Source organism: Macaca mulatta, chromosome 9 (genome assembly GCF_049350105.2).
Source record: "Macaca mulatta isolate MMU2019108-1 chromosome 9, T2T-MMU8v2.0, whole genome shotgun sequence".
Taxonomy (NCBI): domain Eukaryota; kingdom Metazoa; phylum Chordata; class Mammalia; order Primates; family Cercopithecidae; genus Macaca; species Macaca mulatta.
Window position 1 is genome coordinate 103,612,200 of NC_133414.1, and position 21,845 is coordinate 103,634,044.

At 41.4% G+C, this 21,845-nt stretch overlaps 1 protein-coding gene across 1 annotated transcript; it reads right to left on the minus strand.

The window, feature by feature from the left end:
- Positions 1–8,755: 8,755 nt before the first annotated feature.
- On the minus strand, positions 8,756–13,421 carry PPP1R3C (protein phosphatase 1 regulatory subunit 3C). Its single transcript, NM_001257737.1, is given in 2 exon segments — positions 8,756–11,177; positions 13,290–13,421. Coding segments are annotated over 2 exon segments (954 nt in total). The 5' UTR covers positions 13,304–13,421; the 3' UTR covers positions 8,756–10,237.
- Between the last annotated feature and the right edge of the window lie 8,424 nt (positions 13,422–21,845).

Here is a 21,845-nt window from a genome sequence, read left to right on the forward strand (position 1 = left end):
TTTCAGATGTAATGGTTTTGCCAGGATTCAGAAAGCTGTAGTGTATCAGACTGGCAGCAGACCACCGTACAGTGACCATGACCTTTTTCTGGTGCAAGTTTGGCTTTGGGAAGTGCTTTGGAGCTTCTTGGTCCAACCACTGAGCTGGCCATCACCAGTTGTTGTATAAAATCCACTTTTTGAGATACGCCATAACCCAATCAAGAAATGGTTCATTGTCGCTGCATACAGTAAGAGAAAACAACATTGCAAAATGACTATTTTTTAAATTTTCAGTCAGCTCATGAGGCACCCACTTTTCAAACTTTTTCACTTTTCCAATTTGCTTCAAATGCCAAATGACTATAGAATGGTCGACGGTGAGTTCTTAGATAACTTCTTACGCAGTTGTAAGAGGATCAGCCTCAATGACTGCTCTCAATCTGTCATTGTCAACTTGCGATGGCCAGCCACTATGCTCCTCATCGTTAAGGCTCTTATCTCCTCTGCAAAAGTTCTTGAACCACCACTACCCTGTACATTCGTTAGCAGTTCCTGGGCCAAATGTGTTGCTGAAGTCGCAAGTTGTCTCCGCTGCTTTACAACCCCTTTCGAACTCGAATAAGAAAATCACTCAAATTTGTTTTTTGTCTAATATCATTTCCATAGTCTAAAATAAACATAAAGTAAACAGCAAGTAACAAGTCATTAGCAAAAAAAAATTGTAAAGCAAGAAATGCCCATTAAAATGATGTGTAACATAACCACATTTATTTAAGCATGTATTCCAATGTCAAACGGTAAATCCCAACAATGCGAAACCACAATTACTTTTGCACTCACCTAACATCTAAAGCTAATGTTGAGACAGGCATCTTTCCTAGCTGAATTTCTCTGTAAAAGTTATTTTCTTACTGAGAGTGTATCCTTTCTAGGTCTTAGCTATACTAGATATTAACTGTGACACTCCCAATCCACCCACACACTTTAATGGGCCCTAATCCTTTGTCTTCTGTCCCCTTAGCAGTCATAGCTGTTAAAAACAAATGTTGGTATCCTGGGGATTAGCAAATAACTTCAGGACAGGTGCTAGCTTCAATACACATTTACCTCTCTAAAGACCTGCTTTTGCTTTTCATTTAGGAGGGCAGAGAAGGCCTTTAAGGCCATCCTTACTCTTCCCAGCTCAGCCAATAATTCTAAAGATATAATTAGAAAGCATTTTATCTAGCATTTTTAGATATTTTGTACTGGGAGGATTTGGGAGAAGGCAATCTAGACTTTAATTTTAAATTTTAAAGGCCAAAGTCATCTTGGTCATGTTTTACAAGGTGTAACTTTGAGGATGCTATCAAACACTTCTTTAGGTACTAGAATAATCCCTAGAATACTCTCAGAGAGCAGAGGTGAAATAATTTTCCTGCCAGGCTACCAGCCTAGTTATACTCTTCAATTTTTATGATAGTAAAGTATACTTATTCCCTTCTTCTTAGAATAGGATGAGACACTGGACTAAATGCTTTATACAAGTTATTTCATTTCAGATACAGGTAAGGTATGACAAAGTAACTTGCCATAAACTAATGTTCCTGATGAGAATAATTAGACACCATCAAAAAATACCCCCAAACTTTTTTGAAGACATTAGAGAGTTTCTGAGACAACCAGGGCTTGAAATAAGCAGAAACTATACAGAGAGAATCAAAGATCTGATGGACTTCCACTTCTGAATGTGAGAGGAGCTTTGAGGCAGATCAATAATAACACACAGGCCAACTAAAAATGCGGGAAAAAAAATCCAAAAAAAGTCATTTGAAGGCATTAAAGAGCTACTTAAACAAGTAGGACTTTATAGTCAGGTTGAGCTGACATACTGCAGCTATTTTTTTTTTTTCTTACCTGGATGTGTTTGCTGATTCTGGGAAAGCAAAAAGCAGAGAAGCTGCGTGTTGCCTGGGAAGAAGGCCAACAGCACTGATAGAGCTATCGATGGCCTCATAGAGCTGAGAAGAAGAAAACTTAAGAATTCAGAAGTCAATATCCTGGTGAGGAGGGTGTATGTGGAAAACTGAATCTAACGCTCAGCTCATTTTCCACTCAAGATATTTGCCAAACTCTGAAGGGAAGGAGAAAGAGGGAAGGAGGCTAAGAGGCTCACCAGAAAGCCTGAAAAGCAGAGTGGACTTCTGACAGACTCAGTGTGCTGAGGAAACAAAGATTGGAGTTCAAAACCTTCCAGGAAGAGGAACCCTGGCGCAAACATCAAACTCTCAGCTTTAGAAGGTCGTAGATTAGAAGCAGAGGTGAACCAAAGATAAATATAGCTTTACCAAGACTGCAACTTTGCCTTGACTCAGTTCAATCCCTGATTGGACTGAGGCAAGCAGCCCTGAATCTGTCTGGCAGAAGAAAGAGTAAATACTCTCTGAAGGAAGATTATACATCTGGCAAAATTCTCTGTCTTTTCATCTATTTTCTTGAAAAAAAAATTTTTTTAAACAGGCTCTCACTCTGTCACCCAGACTGGTGTGCAGTGGCATGATCACAGCTCACTGCAGCCTCAACCTCTCTGGCTCAAGGGATCCTTCCACCTCAGTCTCCCAGGTAGCTGGGACTACAGGCCCACACCACGACACCTGGCTAATTTTCGTGGGTTTATTTATTTATTTATTTATTCGTAGAGACAGGGTTTTGCTAAGTTGCCCAGGGTGGTCTTGAATTCCTGAGCTCAAGTGATCCACCCACTTCAGCCTCCCAAAATGTTTGGTTTACAGGCATGTGCCACCATGCCCAGCCCTGAAATTTTTAATATCTATTTTTGGTATACATAATACTTGTCATTTAATCAAATATTACTAGAATACCAAGAGACAAGACCACATTAAAAAAAGAAGAAGAAAAAATATATAACAGAATCAGACCCATAGGAGATTCAGATTTTGGAATTAGTAAACAAGTACTTTCAGATTAGCTATCATAACAATTTCCAAGAAAAATAGAGGAAAGGGGGGAAATGGATGAAAAATGAAGATGTTGACAGAAAATTGGAAACTATAAAAAATAAATAAAAATTTTAACTCAAAAATATAGCTGAAATTAAAAAATGCAGGAATGTATTTAAAGCAGAATTAGACATAGCCAAAGAAAGGCTATGTGAACTGGAAAACAAGTCAATAGCAAATATATTAACTGAAGTCCAGACAGAAAAAAGAGTGGGAAATAGATAAAAGAGGATAAGACAGTGGGGCAAAGTGAAAACATATAACATAAGTCTAATCAGAGTCCAGAAAGAGAAGAGAAAGAACATGAGACAGAAGAAATATTTGAAGAGATAATAGCAGAGAATTTTTTAATCTCCACCTAAATCCATACCTAGAAGTATATATTTACTGAAGCTATCTTTCAAAAATGAAAGCTAAAGATGTTTTCAATTAAACAAAAACTGAGAGACTTCTTCACCAACAAACATATATTCAAACAAATACTAAAGGGATTTTTTTCAGGCCAAAGGAAAAATGATCCAAGATGGAAACATAGAAATACAGAAAGAATAACAGAAGGAGAAAAACACAGATAAATTTAAAAAAAAAAAAATGGTGACTGAACAAAACAACATGATCCTATCTCATGGGGCTTAAAGTATATTTAGAATTAAAATATATAATAAAAATGCAAATGATAAGAGGATGGTAAAGTGCTTAAGGTCCTAGCTTTATTGAAGGAGATGTCAAAATGATCATTTTCACTATACTGTAAGAATCAAAGATGTGTGTTGTAATTACTAGGGTAATCACTAAAAGAAAAGGAAAAGAATCTGTAACTAACAAGTTAATAAACTGGAAAAAATTGAATAACAAAAAAATCCAAAAGAAGACAAGAAAGAAATGAAAAAGAACATAAACAAATGGGTCAAATACAAAACAAATAATAAAAATGGTATACATCAACTCAAATATATCAATAATTGGGTTAAATACAAATATACAAAATACTTAAAAGGTACACTATGAATGAAGTATCACAGTGTAAATGTTGTGACCACAAACTTTAAGTTTGAGCTCAAGTCTTAGCTCCAACACTTACTAACCCTCTGACCTTAGACAAGTCACAAATCTTGTTTGTGCCTCAGTTTCCTCATCTGTAAAATGAGGTTAATAAGAGAAACCACCTCATAGAACTGTTGTGAGAGTTAAATGAGGCTGTAACTTAGAACAGTGCTGACCACATAATAAGGGTTATATAATTATAAGCTACTTGATATGGTTTGGCTATGTCCCTACCCAAATCTCATGTTGAATTGTAGTAATCCTCATGTGTCAAGGGCAGGGCCAAGTAGAGATAATTGAATCGTGGGGGCAGTTTCCCCCATACTGATTTCGTGGTAGTGAATAAGTCTCAAGAGATCTGATGGTTTTATAAATGGGAGCTCCCCCTCCCAAGTTCTCTTGCTTGCCACCATGTAAGACGTCCCTTTGCTCTTCCTTTGCTCTGCCATGATTGTGAGGTTTCCCCAGCCATATGGAACTGTGAGTCCATTAAACCACTTTCCTTTATAAATTACCCAGTCTTGGGTATGTCTTTATTAGGAGCATGAGAATAGACCACTACACCATTGTTGTTATTAAGCCTCACAACAAGCTTGTAAATAATCAACCCATTTCATAGAGGATTAAATTGAGACTTGAGTGATAGTGCAACTTACCCAAAATTATCCAGCTGGGGTGTTACTATGAAGTGATAGGGTAGAGATGTGAAAATGTCTCCAGCACTCATGCTCCATGACAGCAGAAATCGTATTTGTCTTGTCTTATTCATCACTATATATTCAGTGTCAAACACATAATTAGTGCCCTATAAATATTGTTGGATGAATGAGTGACCCTTACTACAGTGCTATTCAGATACTGTACTGTTCCAACCAGTAACACAGAATACTAATATTAGTACTAAGTCCTTATTCGAAAACCACAATGTGAAAAGAAAAAATTGTGGGGAAACTTTTTATCATTAGTATTAGTGACAATACACATTTATTTACTACATACCATTGCCCAAATACTTTATTAAGCACATCATCTCCATGATCTCACTTTATTCTCATAATCACTCTGTCAGGTAGGAATTGTTATCATTCCCATTTTAAAGATGGGAACACTGAGACTTGGAGATATCAAGTCACTTGATGAAGGTTGCACCACAAAACTGGTGGGATAGAGATTTAAATCTAGTTCTGCCTGACTCCAAACCTAATCTCTTAACATGTAAAAAGTATGTGATTCTTCTACTTCTCTGGATAACTCAAATCTATCCTTAATTACAAACTTAAAAGTTGGCTCGTATTACCTTGGCCCTGTGAATAATTGTTTTCAAGTTGCTGCTGAAACAATGGGCCTCAACATTTATGAACGCCTGTGTCAAGGGGAGCCACATGATGGAGTTCCAGTATCCTTCCACTAAATGACTTGGCGTTTCAGAAGGCTAGACCTTCTCTGACCCCTGATTGAGTGGGCAGTTGTGGGTTGGGAATCCTGACTTGTCCGAGCCAATCATGAAGTCCCATTTCCCTATTCAGCGACTAGTTCTCATACAGAACCATGACTTAATTCTGGTCAGTGAAACACAGGGGAGAGTCTGCAAGTCTGCAGTGGGGCATAAGGAAAGCTTCTGGGCAAGGTTTATTCACCCATAAAAAAAGTGACACAAGAAAGAGATAGGCTCCTTCTCCTGTTGGGGCTATTGTGTCTGCTTATCATGCCTGGAAACTATGGCAGCTATCTTATCATTAGGAAGTTAGCACAGGGACAATCAAGAGTAATGAGGATCGGCCGGGCACGGAGGCTCACGCCTGTAATCCTGGCACTTTGGAAGGCTGAGGCAGGCGGATCACTTGAGGTCAGAAGTTCGAGACCAGCCTGGGCAACATGGTGAAACCCCATCTCTACTAAAAATACAAAAATTGGCTGGGTGTGGTGGCACACACCTGTGGTCCCAGCTACTTGGGAGGCTGAGGCACAAGAATCACTTGAACCCAAGAGGCAGATGTTGCAGATGTTGCTCAGATCGTACCACTGCACTCCAGCCTGGGTGATGGAGCAAGACTGTCTCAAAAAAAAAAAGAAAGAAAGAAAGAAAGAAAAGAAAAAGAAAGAGTAATGAGGATGGTAAAATGAAAAAATGGAAATAACCTGAGTCTAAGTCACTGACTTAACCAACACTGAAAACGCTCTACCTTGCATCTTGTATTGTAGGATAATCTATTTCCTTTGTAGTTTAAGATACGTAAGTCAAGGGATCATGTCACTTGTGCCAAAAAGCCTCCTCATTAACCTACTTCTATACACAAACTATCAGAGAAGAGAAAAAGAGATACTCGATCAGTAAAATTAAGAAGTCCATGTCCAGGTTGTTTACCAGGAGATGGTATGGGCGGGGCTGGAGGTGTTGGAGAAGGAGCAGTAGGCCAGGCTCTACTATTTCTGTAATCTTCAGCAAGTTAATGGACCTCTATTTCGCCATCTGGTTGTTTTTTGGTTTTTTATTTTTTAATTTTTAATTTTTAATTTTTTTTATTTAGTGTGTGTGTGTGTGTGTGTGTGTGTGTAAGTGGGTGGAGGAATCCTCTGAGCCATTATATGACTCTGTTCTCTGAATCGGGACAGTGGAAAACACTCCACACAGCTTAAATCAGAGGTCCTCAAGCTTGATGCATATTGGAAACATCTGGAAAACTTTCAGAACTGTCCAATGCACAGGCCATGACTTGGACCAATTAAATCAAAATCCTATGAGGTTCAGGGGAAGGCATCAGTATTTTGTAAAGCTTGCCAGTTGAATCTGTTATGCAGCCAAAGTTAAGGACCACTGGCTTAGAGGGACCACCCAAATCCAGGAATGGGTGTCCACTCGCTGTCAGAAAGAGGGAAAGGTCAACGCCAGGAGTCAGCAACAGTGCACATGGACTGCTCTGAGTTTGGGATCCTTGCCCACTAATGAGAGGGTTTGTTCAGATTACAGCTCCCAGTAGCTGCTAAAAAACTCTATGAGGAACCTAGAGATGAACACTGAGGAAGGGATTCTCCTTTCGGAGCTTGAAGGGTCACTCAAACTTGTGCAGAACTTTTGGATTCACATTGATAAAGATGCACAGTTCACTCCCAAACTAGAAATTTCCAGCCTTTCAGTTTGGGGATGAACTAAAAGGAGAGCCATCAATTTAGAGGAAAAAAATAGTTCTTCCTTAAATAACTAAATTAAACTTCATGTTTTTTGGAACAGAATACCATGCATTCCAAATTCAAGTTATTCTCTCATGTTAAATTTTTAAAAGCAAAGTTGCTTCTACTATTAGGCAAGATAGCAGGATGTGAAATGCAGTTAATTCTATTTGAAGTAAAGCTCCAGGAACACCCTGCTCTTTGACCAGCTCCTCCCTCATCGGCTGCCCAGGGTCATCCCAAAATTGGGTCAAGCTGGCACAGGTGACCAGCACAAGTTGGTCATGCCTGCCTGGAAATAGCTCCCCTGTAAGAAAGGGGCTGTGGGAGAAGGGGCACCTCCATGGGAGATTTCAAGGAGGCCGTGTGAAGCAGAGGGAGGGACACTAAGTGACAAGTCACTGTTCAGCTGGCTCACCCTGGCCACACTACCTTAAACAAGTCACCCCACCTATCTGGATCTTAGTTTCTTCTTTTATAAAGTTAGGCACTTGAGCCCCCATGGTCTTCGAGGTCCCTGTCAGACCCAAGTTTGGTTTTTCTCCATCCCCTGGGAACAGGGCAGTCCACCGAACCATCAGCATAAATAGAGAGGAAACAAAATAGGGGCTATAAATTCCAACACTTGCAGAGCTCCGCAGATAGTGTGAGAGAGTGAAGCCATGGGTGGAGACTGTGGCCAAAACGAGGCAGTATGACCCATCTAGGATGCATGCCCCATCTAAGGGGCACAGCTGCTATTCAACTTCATGTATTTGTTGCCATGCGAGGAGACCTTACAATTTTTTCAGGAAAAAAGTAAACCCAGATATTTAATGCAGTTGGCGGATTGTTATATCATGGCAATTAATTCTTTAAAAATCCCGTGTCAAATAAAATACATCTGTGCCCAGACACAGCCTGCAGGTCTGTAGTTTACAGCTCTGACACAGAGAATTCTATGATATGATAAAAGTTTATTCTTCATAATTGGACTTTTTAGCAAATTGGTCAACACGGTGCAGATCTTTCTTTAGATACACTGTGCAGATTTTAGGCCGAACTGGAGCAACAACTTAGGTTCATGGACCTGCTGCCTCTCACCCCAAGGAGCTGTGCTGCTCCCTTCATTCCAGGACTGGTACCTACTGCTCCTTCCCTATGCCCCTCTGTGCAGCTGCAAGTTCTGCCCATTCAGGAATGTGCTGTAGCCTAAGAGTAGAAGCCACTCCAACCTTTCCCACACCAACTCCTTCCCCATTTTAAAGCTGAGACATGGCCTCCAACATAACCCTGACCCAGCAGAGATTGTGTGTATGTGAGCAGAAACCATAGATGAGGACAGTCAGGGTGGGGGAAGAAGCAGTAGCAACAGCTCAAGTTATTGCCCCTGCTCCCCAGCCCCAATGGTCAGGTGGTAGGAAGTGTGCTCACTAATGAGACTGGGGCCTTGTGAATATCCTCAGATGGATCCATGTCTCAGTCCATACTAACTCTGCTCAGTTGTTCCTCAACGAAAAATGAGAATGTCAGTTGAGTTTCTTATTTGACTGTGGCTTTGAGAAAGAAAATATACTCAGGTCTTATATCAAACACATTTATTCTTGAAGTGAGAAGCTCATCAAGGATAGCTAGAGGAGAGTGAAATATTTACAGTAAAAAAGTATGGATGCTAGCCAAACTTCAAATTCTGTCACTGCAGAGCTATTCCAATAGTACTTTTCCACCATGACACATCACACATGTTAAAATTAACTGCATTCTTGTAACACTTCTCAATGGTTGTGCACAATAATAGAAGCAACATTCTGGGACTCCCTTTCTTAAGAGCCTACAGAATGAATTAATGCACACACAAAAACAAGTATAATACAAAACATTCAAAACAAGTCACATCCATTTTTAAAAAAAAAGAAAACAGCAAGATGAAAATAGGCAAGTGATGGGTTGCTACTTCTATGTGCAAGGTACTGGATTCTTGCATTGAGAATCCTAGTGTCGGGCCTCACGTCAAACATCACATCAAAAAAGTGTGCAGAAAAATGAGTCACCTTCAATATGAAGGATGTGAGTTGTGTACACTGACAATGGTCTCAAAGATACAACATTATTGCATGAGGAATGCCTGTGTACAGAGCGGACCATCTTATGAGGACAAAAACTCATGAGTTATCAGATGACCATTCAGATATTTGGGCTAAACGATGACAGTTTTCTGATTTAATCAAGGCACTTGCAAAGAACTATCTTTGACATGACATGAAGTCCCTACATGTTGTTAGTCATTGATGATGGCATGGTTTTTCTACACCAAGCATTCTATAACAAGAACCCAAGCCTGACATTTTGATCACAAAGTCACTTATAACATCAGGACTGCAAAGCCAGATTTGCTTAAACTTTCCCCAAATTATAATTTTTTTATAGATCACATCTGAACAGAAAGGCTTCACTTAAGATCTTGATTCTCCAGAGCTATAATTCATCTTTCTCCAATACCACCCACATTCTTAAAGGTTATTTGACTTTTCTCCACATGGATATGTAGAATGGATCTTTTTCCCCTCCAGAAATAATTTCCCCAGGAAAGAATTGTAAAACCAACTTAAAAACACAAATAACCTTACATTTTTTCCACCAACAATGATCAGACCTCCCACTCCTCTGACTTGAGCTTCAGAGCCCTTTGTGTATACTTTTCACACATTCCTCATACCATTAACACAGCTTTCCATCACCATCAGCCATCCTTCTTCAACTTTTCCTTGCCCAACATGAAAGCTAGTGAATTGAGAGGGAAGGAGGGAGGGCACTGCAAAAGTATCACCTTTATAAAAATAGTTTTCAACCTGTTACTTGAACCTCCAAAGCCAAATGGGGTAACATCATCTGTATAGACCCCAACACTAAATTCTCAAGTGGCTTTCTTTTCCATAGCCAGGTCTCAAAAGCTCAAATCTAAATCTACTGATGGAGTAGCAAAGGCTGCCTAAAATTGAGCAATACAGACCTAGGATTGCATGGGGGAATATGACAAGTCAAGACCAGTTACATTGTTGCTTAATTCATCGATAAGAGGCCAAGTTCTCTATTCTCCCCCAGCTCTGCCACTCTGGGAAGAGCCCACTAGCCATCCTCGGACTGCCAAAGATTGTTGACTCTAACTCTGTCTTGGGAGAGGTCTGGTGGAATGCACAGTCCTGGGGTGCCATCTGTGTCTGCACCCCATCAGGCTTCCATTGAACATGAACAATTCTATAATTCTGACCATCATTGTTGTCCCAAAAGACTTGCCCATTAGCATGGTAAGAAATGCAGAACTCAATTTTCTGCTCAGTTGGAATGACAGGGGGTAAGTCAATGGCAAATGAGAAGGTATCACTATCTGAGCCGCCATACACATTTTTCATATAGACACAGTCCACATCAGTGTAGCTTTTCCAAGAATCGAAAGTGATACGGATCTGAACTTTCTTCTCAAAACTCACATTTTTGACTTTCACAGTCCCTGTCACTGTTCGCTCTTGCAACGAGCAGTTCTCCAGACAGACAAAGTTCTTCTGAAAGTGACTCCGGAAACTTAAGTAATCGGTTGAAGGCTGAGGGAAATCTAAAATCAAGTTTTTCTCCTCGTGGCGTTTTAAGGCAGAGGAGATATCATTAAGATCCAAGAGATCAAACTGGAGATCCCACGCTGGTTCTTCTGGGAGGTCAGAGAAGACATGGATGGCAGTGAGAGAGAGGCCCTTGGAGTCAGCAAACACAACGCGCTTCTTGGCTTGGTTGTGCGAGCACTTCCAGTCATTCTGTGATTTGGCTTCCTGTTTTATGTTGAGACATGGTTTCAGAGGCTTTAATTTATTCACAAAATGTCTTCGTTGAAAGTCATCGTAAGGGCCCAGGAAACTCTTCACAGGTGGTGAATGAGCCAAGCAAAGCCTCATGGCCACATCCACGGGCATGACCGAACTTGTCAAAGGACGTGGATCTAAAACCTGGATCATTCTGGAATGCAAAGGGAAGAGGGATTATCACCTGGATCGGAAGTGCTCTTTCCCAGTGCCAAATACATATGTACTATTTTTGTGCTGACTGAATTTTAGCCAGTGCAGTAGATATCAGGCAGGTGCTATCATATATAGTAAAAGAGAACAGTATTAACTGATCAGATCTTCTTTCTATGTCTACCTCTACCCTTGGCTGGCTAAAGGCTAAGTGTTAACTGCTTAAAACACTTAGAGGGTGATGGGGGTCTCAGTCTCCCCATCTGAGAAATAAAAGGGTTCAATTTGATTATCTCCCAGGCAGCCTTGAAAACTGTGTGCTCTGTTCTGGACCAGTGGTCCTCAAACCTGTCTGGTCACTATGCCTGGGGAATTCATTTTCTTTCTTTCTTTTCTTCCCTCCTTCCCTGCTTCCTTTCCTTCCTTTCTTCCTTTCCTTCCTTCCTTTCTTTTCTCTTCCTCTCGTTCTCTCTCTCTCTTTCTTTTTTTTCTTTCTTTCCAATTCCTGGGACTCAGAACCACTGAGGCAGAACTTCTGGGGCTAGGGCCAAGGGATGGATATGCTCTTAAAGCTTCCCAGGTGATTCTAATGACCAGAGAGGTTCAGAAGCCACAGTTCCAGACCCTCTGCTCCCCTGGCTACTTTGGCTTATTTTGCTGCTAAATTGATTGACACTTCTCTGGTAAGGTAATTCACTTGAAAAACAAAAAAAAAACAAAAATAACATGCCACAGTTTTGAGAGTGAGAAGGCTAGAGAAGAAGTCAAAGAATTCTCTTTGTACTTTGATTGTCATGCTTTTCCTCATTTTTCACAAATAACCACTGAAATACAAGTCAATAATTCATAGGTACTTACAAACTGTGTAACTGATAATTCATCTAAAGAGATGCCCATGACAAGTCCACATTTAAGTGGAAAACCTGATTACCTGAAAGTTGGCGTGTTTTAAAATATACATTATATGTATGCCAACTTATAAATATTGAAAAACTCTGTAAGAAATACACCTTTCCTAATAATGTAATAATTATTATCTCTGGGTGATAGGACTATAGATTATCTATTTTCATTTTTGTTCCTTTTTTGGCATTTTCTAATAGACATTTATAAGTAGAAAGACAATAAAGCTATTTAAAGTTTTAAACATGACTATGCTCAGCAATATTAAACCAAGAAGCATCCATAAAGAAGACTTTTCTCTGGCCTTTAGCCCTCATTATATATTTCCAAGCTTATGGTATTAGGATTTTTTTCCCTATCTTAGCCTTACAAGTAAGAGGTGTGTGTATACTGTACACGACATTTCTCAGTCTGGCTTTAGTAACTCTCCTCACAGCAGCTCTAAATATGTATCCAAGTGGTCATTATCACAAAAATGGGTAATAACACTCGCAGAATTTACTGTATTAGCTCTGGGGTTTTTCTGGGAGACCTGTAAACTTAGAACAAACAAATGAAAGCTAAAGCTATATTTGTGGGTCTAATAATAGTTAATAGGCAGGATTTTTAGAGAAGTCTTCTGCTAAGCTATGTCTGGAGAAGCTATTTAAAGTAGTTTTATGGCAGTTTTTTTTATTTTATTTTATTTTTACTTTTTGCATTTATAGAAAGACAGTTTTACTTTGGGTGATTTCCTTGGAACTTTAAGTCCTGGACAAGAGTTAAAAGTAATTGTTTGCTCAAACTCTTGAGATTGTGCTATGGCAAACTGTGATAAGAAGGACGAATGAATGCAAACGTCGTCCTGTAATTTTTTTCCTCCAAGCTAAACCACCTAACCAGCAATGTCAGAGTGCTGTTCTCACCACTTCAGCTGCCTGAGTCCTTGCGACATTTGTGCAGGACCAAAAGAACAGCCGCATCCATGAGAAAATCAGAACTCAAGCTGATTCACGTTAAGATAACTTCTGCTTTAAGATGCTGATTGCTAAAGTAGGCTCTGCTTAAGAAATAGAGTCAAATTTCTACACCTCCAAGCCCTCTCGGTTGCCAGATTCAACTAAGCAGTCAGTTCCCTTATCCTCATGACAGAACTGAAACGCCCCCCCCAACTTCCCCACAGCTGTGCGTTCCCCTGTGTTCCTACCGCGCAGAGGTGCAGCGAACCTACCTGGTGCAGCTCATTAGGCAGACAGGCGGCGGACCGTGAAAGCCAGCACCCACTGCCTGCACAAATTCGAACCACAGCTCCCTGCCTTCCCCCGCGGCGGTCGCTGGGAGAGATTGAGGGCCTGGCGCCTAGAGGCCGCTTATCTGCTCCGAAGCACGTGACCCTATTCCTGGGACCAATCGCCGGGCCTCGGGCCCCATGGCGCGACCAACCAGCACCCAGCTGGGGCGCGAGCCCTCGCCCCGGGAATATGATCGCCCCGGGGCCGGACGTGCAGAGCGCGAGCTGGGCATCCCGGGGAGGTTCTGGGACTCCGCGGCCAGCTGGACGCAGCCGCGTAACGGGAACGCTGGGCGAGGGGCCGGGCAGGCACGTACCGCATGCAACGGGCGCCGGCCAAGAGAGAGCGCAGCCAGCCTCGCCCAGGCGGGGCGCCAGTGCCTCAGGCTTGGGGCGGCTGTTACTTGGGAATAGCTTTGTGGGTCAGTGCAGTTGAATCTGCACACAGATGTGGCTCAATCCGAATGTGTATCGCATTTGAAATGTTTATGTTGTTCATTGCCCGGTGTATCCGCATTTCTCCCTCATCTTAGCCTGCGCGATCCCAAACTGGCTTCATGCTTTTCTGTTAGTTATGGGTTCACAGACGCACCACACAGTAGACAGCTGCCGGGAATTACCAACTTATCTAACAAATGTTGTTAGGAAAGCATACGAGCCCCATAAAACAGCGAGGTGGCATTTAATTAAAAGATACTTTGTATTTCTGTCTATTCTTCAATTTTCTCCCCTGCGGGGAACACTAAAGCCGGAAGAGAAATGACCCTTTTCACACATACAGCCGTATGTGTGAAAGAAGAAAAAAAATCACGCTGAGTATCACTGGGAAAGGCACTTCATGCTGAGGTTTTATTTTTGAAATGAAAATCTAACTAATGGCAGGTCTTCTAGCCCCTTTGGCTCAACCAAAACTAGCTGGAAGGTCTTTGAATTGACACTTACTAGCTACACGAATCTAGGCAAGTTCTAACCTCAGTTTCCTCATATGTAAAACGGAGATAGTAACGTTCTGAGGATGAAGTAAGATGGTGCCAATGAACAGACTCAGCACGATGCCCAGCTCCTGTGTTCAACCCGGGCTACTTCCTAAGTTTCTACTTGATCTCTCAGCTAGAGTTTTTACTCTATCACCTCAAGGCACCTGGTGCCTGAGCTAAAATATTGAGAATAACTGCTGCTTGTTGAGCCTTTACTCTGCCAAACACTGTGTGCTATCAGTTCAATCCTCACAAGAGCCCTATGTGATATGTCCAGTTATTAATCCCATTTTAGAGAAAAGAAAACGGAGACACTGAGTGGTCGGGAAACCTGCCCAGTGGATCACTTGAGGCCAGGAGTTCAAGACCAGCCTGGCCAACGTGGTGAAACCTTGTCTCTACTAAAAATACAAAAATTAGCTGGGGGCGTTGGTGCACGCCTGTACTCTCAGCTACTCTGGAGGCTGAGGCAGGAGAATCACCTGAGCCCAGGAGGCAGAGGTTGCAGTGAGCTGAGATTGTGCCACTGCACTCCAGCCTGAGCAACAGAGCAAGACTCTGTCTTAAAAAAAAAAAAAAAAAAAACCACCTGCCCAGGATCTCACAGGTAGAGCAGGGATTAGAGCCTGGCTAATGCCAGAGTAATAACCGCTGCACCATATTGTCTTATTTTAATGACCCATCAATGGTTAGAATTATGGAGGTAGAAGGAGGTGATAGGCATCAAACTCTTTATTTCACAGATGAGGAACTGAAAGCTTAGACAGGTCAAGCTGCTTGCCAGGGGCTGGCTATGTCTGAGCCAAAACTAGAACCCTGGGTATTCTTTTCCTCTACCCATAATTATGTGTTGAGCTAAATAGTAAATATTACCAGTTAAAACTATAGAGAAACACAAATAACAATTTATGGTGATCGCATTTTGAGGGAAAGGTATCCATGCATAGAAAACAGAATGTGCTCTACAGAAATGTGAACAGTTCATTTTGGAATGGCGAGATTATGAGTCATTAAAAATGTCTTTGTTGTTTTGTTGCTTTTTTTTAAATTTTTGTACAATGAACATACACGACTTAATTAAGAAATAATTTTTCAAGGGCATTAAAACTTTGAGATTCAACATATAGCGTACTGCTAGGTGCCAAGAACTGTGGTGGAAATTTTCACATGCTTATGCCATTTACTCACACCACCCTTTCAGGTTGCGCCTGTTCCATTCATACAGCTTTCTCTCCTGCCCCCTGGTGTTGACTAATGCCATAGAAGTCACTCTCTCAGCTCCTTCAAATGGAAGATTCAGGGAGACCATGCTTTCTCCTAAAAGGACTCAACACTCACTCAGTAAACCTCTAAACTGGATGATCCAGGCTTTTCACTTCTGTCTCCTTCCCAGCTTTTACTGCCCTTCATTATGGGATGAGAGAAACTAGGATGGAATCAGTGTTTAGTTGTGGGTTGCACCAGTGAAGACAGAGTAGAAAGGAATCGTGGGGAGTTTTACTATTATTCGTAGGTTTTCTCCCACTGTGGTTTGGCAGCATCTAAACATTGCTTGGTCCTACCCATCTTAACAATTAATCTATCAGCAAGAAATTATTGAGCTGTGCAGTATTTCCAGCTCCATGCCAGGGGTTACAAAGTCTCAGCAGTCATAGTCCTTTGACCTTGAGGAGGTTACAATCATTATTATAGAAAAACAAATTCATAGAATACCCAGGGGACATTTTAAGAAGCTACTAAGCAAGGTGCTGATGATTGTGAGGCTTATACAAGTGGGTCTCTTACAGCATTCACTCAACACATTGCCTGAGAACTGCCTTTGGAAAAACACCCAGGGGGGTTGCCAAGTTGCCAACTCATTTTCTGCAAGCTTGTCTTTTTTCAGTGCCTAATCAAGAAAGTACTCGAGAATTCAGCCTCATAGTTTCTAGTATAAAAATGTCAGCACGTTAACTGCAGTTAGTGGTAACTAAGAGAAACTTCATAACTGATCTTCAGTGAAGATCACTTATGAGGTTTCTGTGAAGAGTCAGGGAAGTTGAGAACTGTTTTTGTTTTTATAAATTATTATTAAAAGGAGTAGGTTTTGCGTTTTGGAGGGCAAAAAAGGTGCCAATTCATTTGACTCAGTTAATAGTAAGCTCTCTCCTACACTATTTTCTTCTTCCTTTTTTTTTTTTTTTTTTTTTTGAGAAAGAGTCTGACCGTGTCACCCAGGCTGGAGTGCAGTGGCGCAATCTCCACTCACTGCAAGCTCCGCCTCCCGGGTTCACACCATTTTCCTGCCTCAGCCTCCCGAGTAGCTGCGACTACAGGCGCCCACCACCATGCCCGGCTAATTTTTTGTATTTTTTTTAGTAGAGACGGGGTTTCACCATGTTAGCCAGGATGGTCTCGATCTCCTGACCTCGTGATTCGCCCACCTCGGCCTCCCAAAGTGCTGGGATTACAGGCGTGATTACCGCGCACGGCCCTTCCTTCTTTAGCTACATTCAACAGGAACTCCAATATTAAGTAAAAGGATACAACCTGAAAAACATATAGTGCGTACTTTGGGCTAGGCACTGTTTTAAGCACTTAGAAATATTAACTCATGTAATCTTTATAAGAATTCGGTAAGGTAGAAACCCATTTCACAGATGAGGAAAATGAAGACATCCAAGGGGCCAATTGTCCCAGATGACACAGCTAGTAGGTGACAGGATCAAGTTTCAAGCCCCTCTAGAATCCATGCTCCTAGTGTGTGAGTTGCTCTGAAAAAGACAAGCACCACACTGATACCTACCAAGACCAAAAAGCAGCTCTGAAGGCCAGAGAGATCCTGAAAGGAGAAGGCTCGCTGTGGAATATCTGCAGAAGCTTCAAGGAGGTAGTGGGACTTGGGAAGGCCAGGAAAATGGGAAGAACTTAAATATGATGTGCTATCATCTTTAGGGCATTTAGATGACAAGAATACAGCTGTGTGGCTCAACAAATGAGAGAGCCAATAAGATCACCATTGAAACGGTGCCAGCCACCCACCGTTCCACTCAAAGGGCATATTCCCAGAGGCAAGTGAGGGAAGTGAACGGAGTAACAAATCTGCTTGTTGCCAAGTAGACTATGCTATCAGCCAGTCAGTTTGCACTAAAGGGATTTTCAAGTATAATTTTCACTACTGGAAATTTTTTAGTTTTTACCTCAAACCCCACTTGTAAAATATTCCAGTAAGAGCAGAAACAGTCTGGGTGTGGTGGGAAAACATAATTGTTAGCAAAATAAGGGGTTCAAGAAAGTGCAGGGCTGGGTGAGGTGGCTCACACCTGTAATCCCAGCACTTTGGGAGGCCAAGGCAGGCAGATCACTTGAGGTCAAGAGTTCAAGACCAGCCTGGCCAACATAGTCAAAACCCATCTCTACTAAAAAATACAAAAATTAGCTGGGCGTGGTGGTGGGCATCTGTAATCCCAGCTACTTGGGAGGCTGAGGCACAAGAATCACTTGAACCCGGGAGGTGGAGGTTGCAATGAGCCGAGATCTCACTACGGCACTCCAGCCTGGGTGACAGAGTGAGACTCCATCTCAAAAAAAAAAAAAAAGAAAGAAAGAAAAAAAGGAAGTGCAGGACGCCACCTGAAACATGTAGACATCTCAGGTGAGGTGAGGAAAAGGAGAGGGAAGGGTGGATGAAAAAAAAAGAATGATATAACTGTATCAGGTTGGCTTAGTGGCAAATGGATCATGTGAATATTACACACATTTGCTACACATGCTTCAGGACTTTGAAGAAAGGAGAGGCCTCTGGGGGTCAGGATGGCCAAAGAGGACCAGGGCTTATTGGGTAACTACAAGGAGAAGAATTTGGCTAAAGGTGAAGATTCTGGCTGGGGAGCATGAGGAGGAGGGGTCAAAGGAGAGAGGTTTTTTTTTTTTTCGACAGACTCTCACTCTGTTGCCTAGGCTGGAGTACAGAGGCGCTACTTGAACCTCCACTTCCCAGATTCAAGTGATTCTCCTGCCTCAGCTTCCCGAGTAGCTGAGATGACAGGCATGCGCCATGATTCCTGGCTAATTTTTGTATTTTTAGTAGAGATGGGATTTCACCAAGTTGGCCAGACTGATCTCAAACTTCTGGCCTCAAGTGATCTGTCCACATTGGCCTCCCAAAGTGCGATTAGATAGGCTTGAGCCACTGTGCCAGGCCAGGAGAGAGAATCTTAAGTGTAAAAATTTTTTTAAATATGCTGGATTATCATGAACAATATTAGAGATGTAAGATGTAAGAACTACAAAATGAAATAAGAAGAGAATAAAATAACAATCTGAGTGTAGGGGAGGTACCATCCTTTTGTGTCAATAGTTACATTAAGTTACTGCAGTTTCTCTGTATTCATCGAAAGATTAGGGTGAATAAACATAAAAGTTAGAAATCATCTATGCAGAAATTATTAAAACACCTACTGAAGGGCATTTTAAAAGGCTTTAATGTGAATGTATGGAAGATGGGAAAAGGATGACTTTTTCACGGGGAGGATTAGAAACTAGCCAAAATGTATGAAAATTCATAGGAAACTTCAACATCAGAAAAATCAAAAGAAAAAGAAAAAGTATTTTTGAAAAAGAAAAATGAAGAGATACTAGCCCCACCAGTTTAAATTTGTTATAAAGTTAAAAAAATAAACTGGAATTGGTGTGTGAGTAAAGAATCAGATCGGTGAGATGGAAGAGTTCATAAAATAGACTACTTACATATCAGAATTTCATAGATACGATACAGTGGATATTTCTCATAAGAGGCACTGAAGAACGGCTTATTCAATAAAAGGGCAGCTGGCTAGACATATAGGGTGGGGTGAGAGGACTGGGAGGATGTATGGAAGAAATTATTTTATTCACACCTCCGTGGAGGAGGACTACAGTACAACATGTATGAATAAAGCACCTCAAGAGGGAATTCTGCAAAGGGATGGCTGGCCTGGTTCAGCTGCCCTGCACACTGTAATTTGGGTGACTTAGAGAGTTTTTTTTTTTAGACGGAGTCTCGCTCTGTCGCCCAGGCTGGAGTACAGTGACGCGATCTCGGCCCGCCACCACGCCCGGCTAATTTTTTTGTATTTTTAGTAGAGACAGGGTTTCACCATGTTAGCTAGGATGGTCTGGATCTCCTGATCTCATGATCGCCCACCTCGGCCTCCCAAAGTGCTGGGATTACAGGCGTGAGCCACCATGACCAGCCGAGAGTTTTCTTTTTAACTTAGGACTTATGGGATAGAGAAAAAGTACTGGGGCAATTACTCAGTGAGAAAAAACTCACTGAGACAATGTATTAAATATACTCTTTTTTATTTTTTTTTTTTTTGAGACAGAGTCTCATTCTGTCACCCAGGCTGGAGTGCAGTGATGTGATCTCGGCTCACTAGAACCTCCGCCTCCTGGGTTCAAGCGATTCTCGTGCCTCAGCTTCCAGAGTAGCTAGGATTACAGGTGTGTGCAACCACACCCAGCTAATTTTTGTATTTTTAGAGGAGATGGGGTTTCACCACGTTAGCCAGGTTGGTCTCAAACTCCTGACCTCAAGTGATCTGCCTGCCTTGTCCTCCCAAAGTGCTGGGATTACAGGTGTGAGCCACCACGCCAAGCCTAATGCACACTCTTAAGTACACATTCTTTCCTATCTCAAGTTCCTCCTTTCTAAGAAGCAGGAGAAAACTGTTCATGGGTACAGCTGATGGGATGTGTCAGCACTGGGTGGGCCTGAATGCCTTGTGTGTGTTCTCATTGCTCTGTCTGGGCAAGGATCAAGGATGTGCACCTTTAGTGTTTTTTCTTTCTTTTTTTTTTTTTTTTTTTAAACTAAATCTTTATATCCTGACTTTGCAATCTGTATTCTTGCTTGAAAACCCAATAGCCTATGAGATGCAGAGGCTCTCTGCCTACCCAGGCCACTATTTACTCACCAGATTCATATTGTCTAGTCTATTTTTTAGCTCTATAATCTGGTTTCTGGACTCAACTGTGAACTTTAGCTGTTGGAGGGATTTTGAAGACCCTTTGGCAGAGGAGTCCAAACAGAAAACAAGTCCCCCATTTGTAAGATACCGTAACACTTTCTTTCTCATATGTCAAAATTAAACCTCTCCTCCTCTATGAGTCCACTCACCTCACACACACACACAAACACATCACATCACCTTTCTCCTAACTCTGGACGTAACCGTTAATAACTACTCATTCCACAAGATGTTCAGAACTCTTTGCTCCTTTCTTTTAAACCAGAATGCTATATTTTCTCCCTTAACCATGAGGAGAAAAAGCAGATCTGGTCAAAGTCAGAGCTTTGTGTCTATCAGAGAACTGTTTCTGTTCAGCTGCTAAGTGGCTGGTAAGTGGTTCAAAGTTCCAACTGGGGAAAGTTGGAGAGGATGAACAATTTTCCAGATCCTACTGAGTCAACTATTTTTACTAGGGCTTAATATTTTGTCTGAAGAGTAGTAAATTCTCTAGAATGTTAGCCACAGTTTTAAAAACACATTTTTTAAGGTTGGGGTACATGTGCAGGTTTGTTATGTAGGTAAACTCGTGTCACAGGGAGTTGTTATACAGATTATCTCATCACCCAGGTATTAAGCCTAGTACCCGTAAGTTATTTTTCCTGATCCTCTCCCTCCTCCCACCCTCCACCCTCCGATAGGCCCCAGTGTCTATGTGTCCATGAAAAACACATTTTAAAGCCAACTTTCTGCAAGTCTTATTGCTGTCTATTATCAAGGTATTAACTTTTTAAATGAACAACTATTAAACTCCTAAGTCACTTAGTAAAACTGGCAATTATGTGAGAACCACTGATAAGAAGACAAAAAACTTCGAAATGCTGTTACTTCCTCTGTCAAAAAAAAAAAACAAACAACTTCCAATGATCAAAAGTGATGATGTTGAGCAAAAAATCATTAGGTTTTGCTTTCCTATATACATTGTTGAGTTTTCTTTGTTACAGGAATTTGGAGCTCAGACAACTGGTGATTACAATAAATTTTTCTTTCTGAAGAAAGATAGAAGAAAGGAAATTAATGTTAAGAACAAACTATGAATCTAGCACTGCTTGGTCCTTTTAAATATTTTATGATATAATCACTGCTACAATATGATTATAAACTAATTTTTTTTAAAGTTAAATGCTATTAAATTAAAAAGAAGAAGGTCCGGGTGCGGGGACTCACGCCTGTAATCCCAGCACTTTGGGAGGCTGTGGCGTGTGGATCACCTGAGGTCAAGAGTTCGAGACTAGGCTGGCCAACATGGTGAAACCCCATCTCTACTAAAAATAAAAAAATTAGCCGGGCGTGGTGGCAGGTGCCTGTAATCCCAGCTACTCAGGAGGCTGAGACAGGAGAATCGCTTGAACCCAGGAGGTGGAGGTTGCAGTGAGCCATGATCATGCCATCCCACTCCAGCCTGGGGTACAAGAGTGGGACTTCATCTCAAAAAAAAAAAAAAAGAAGAAGAAGAAGAACAAGAAGAACAGAGGACTATTGTTAAAATA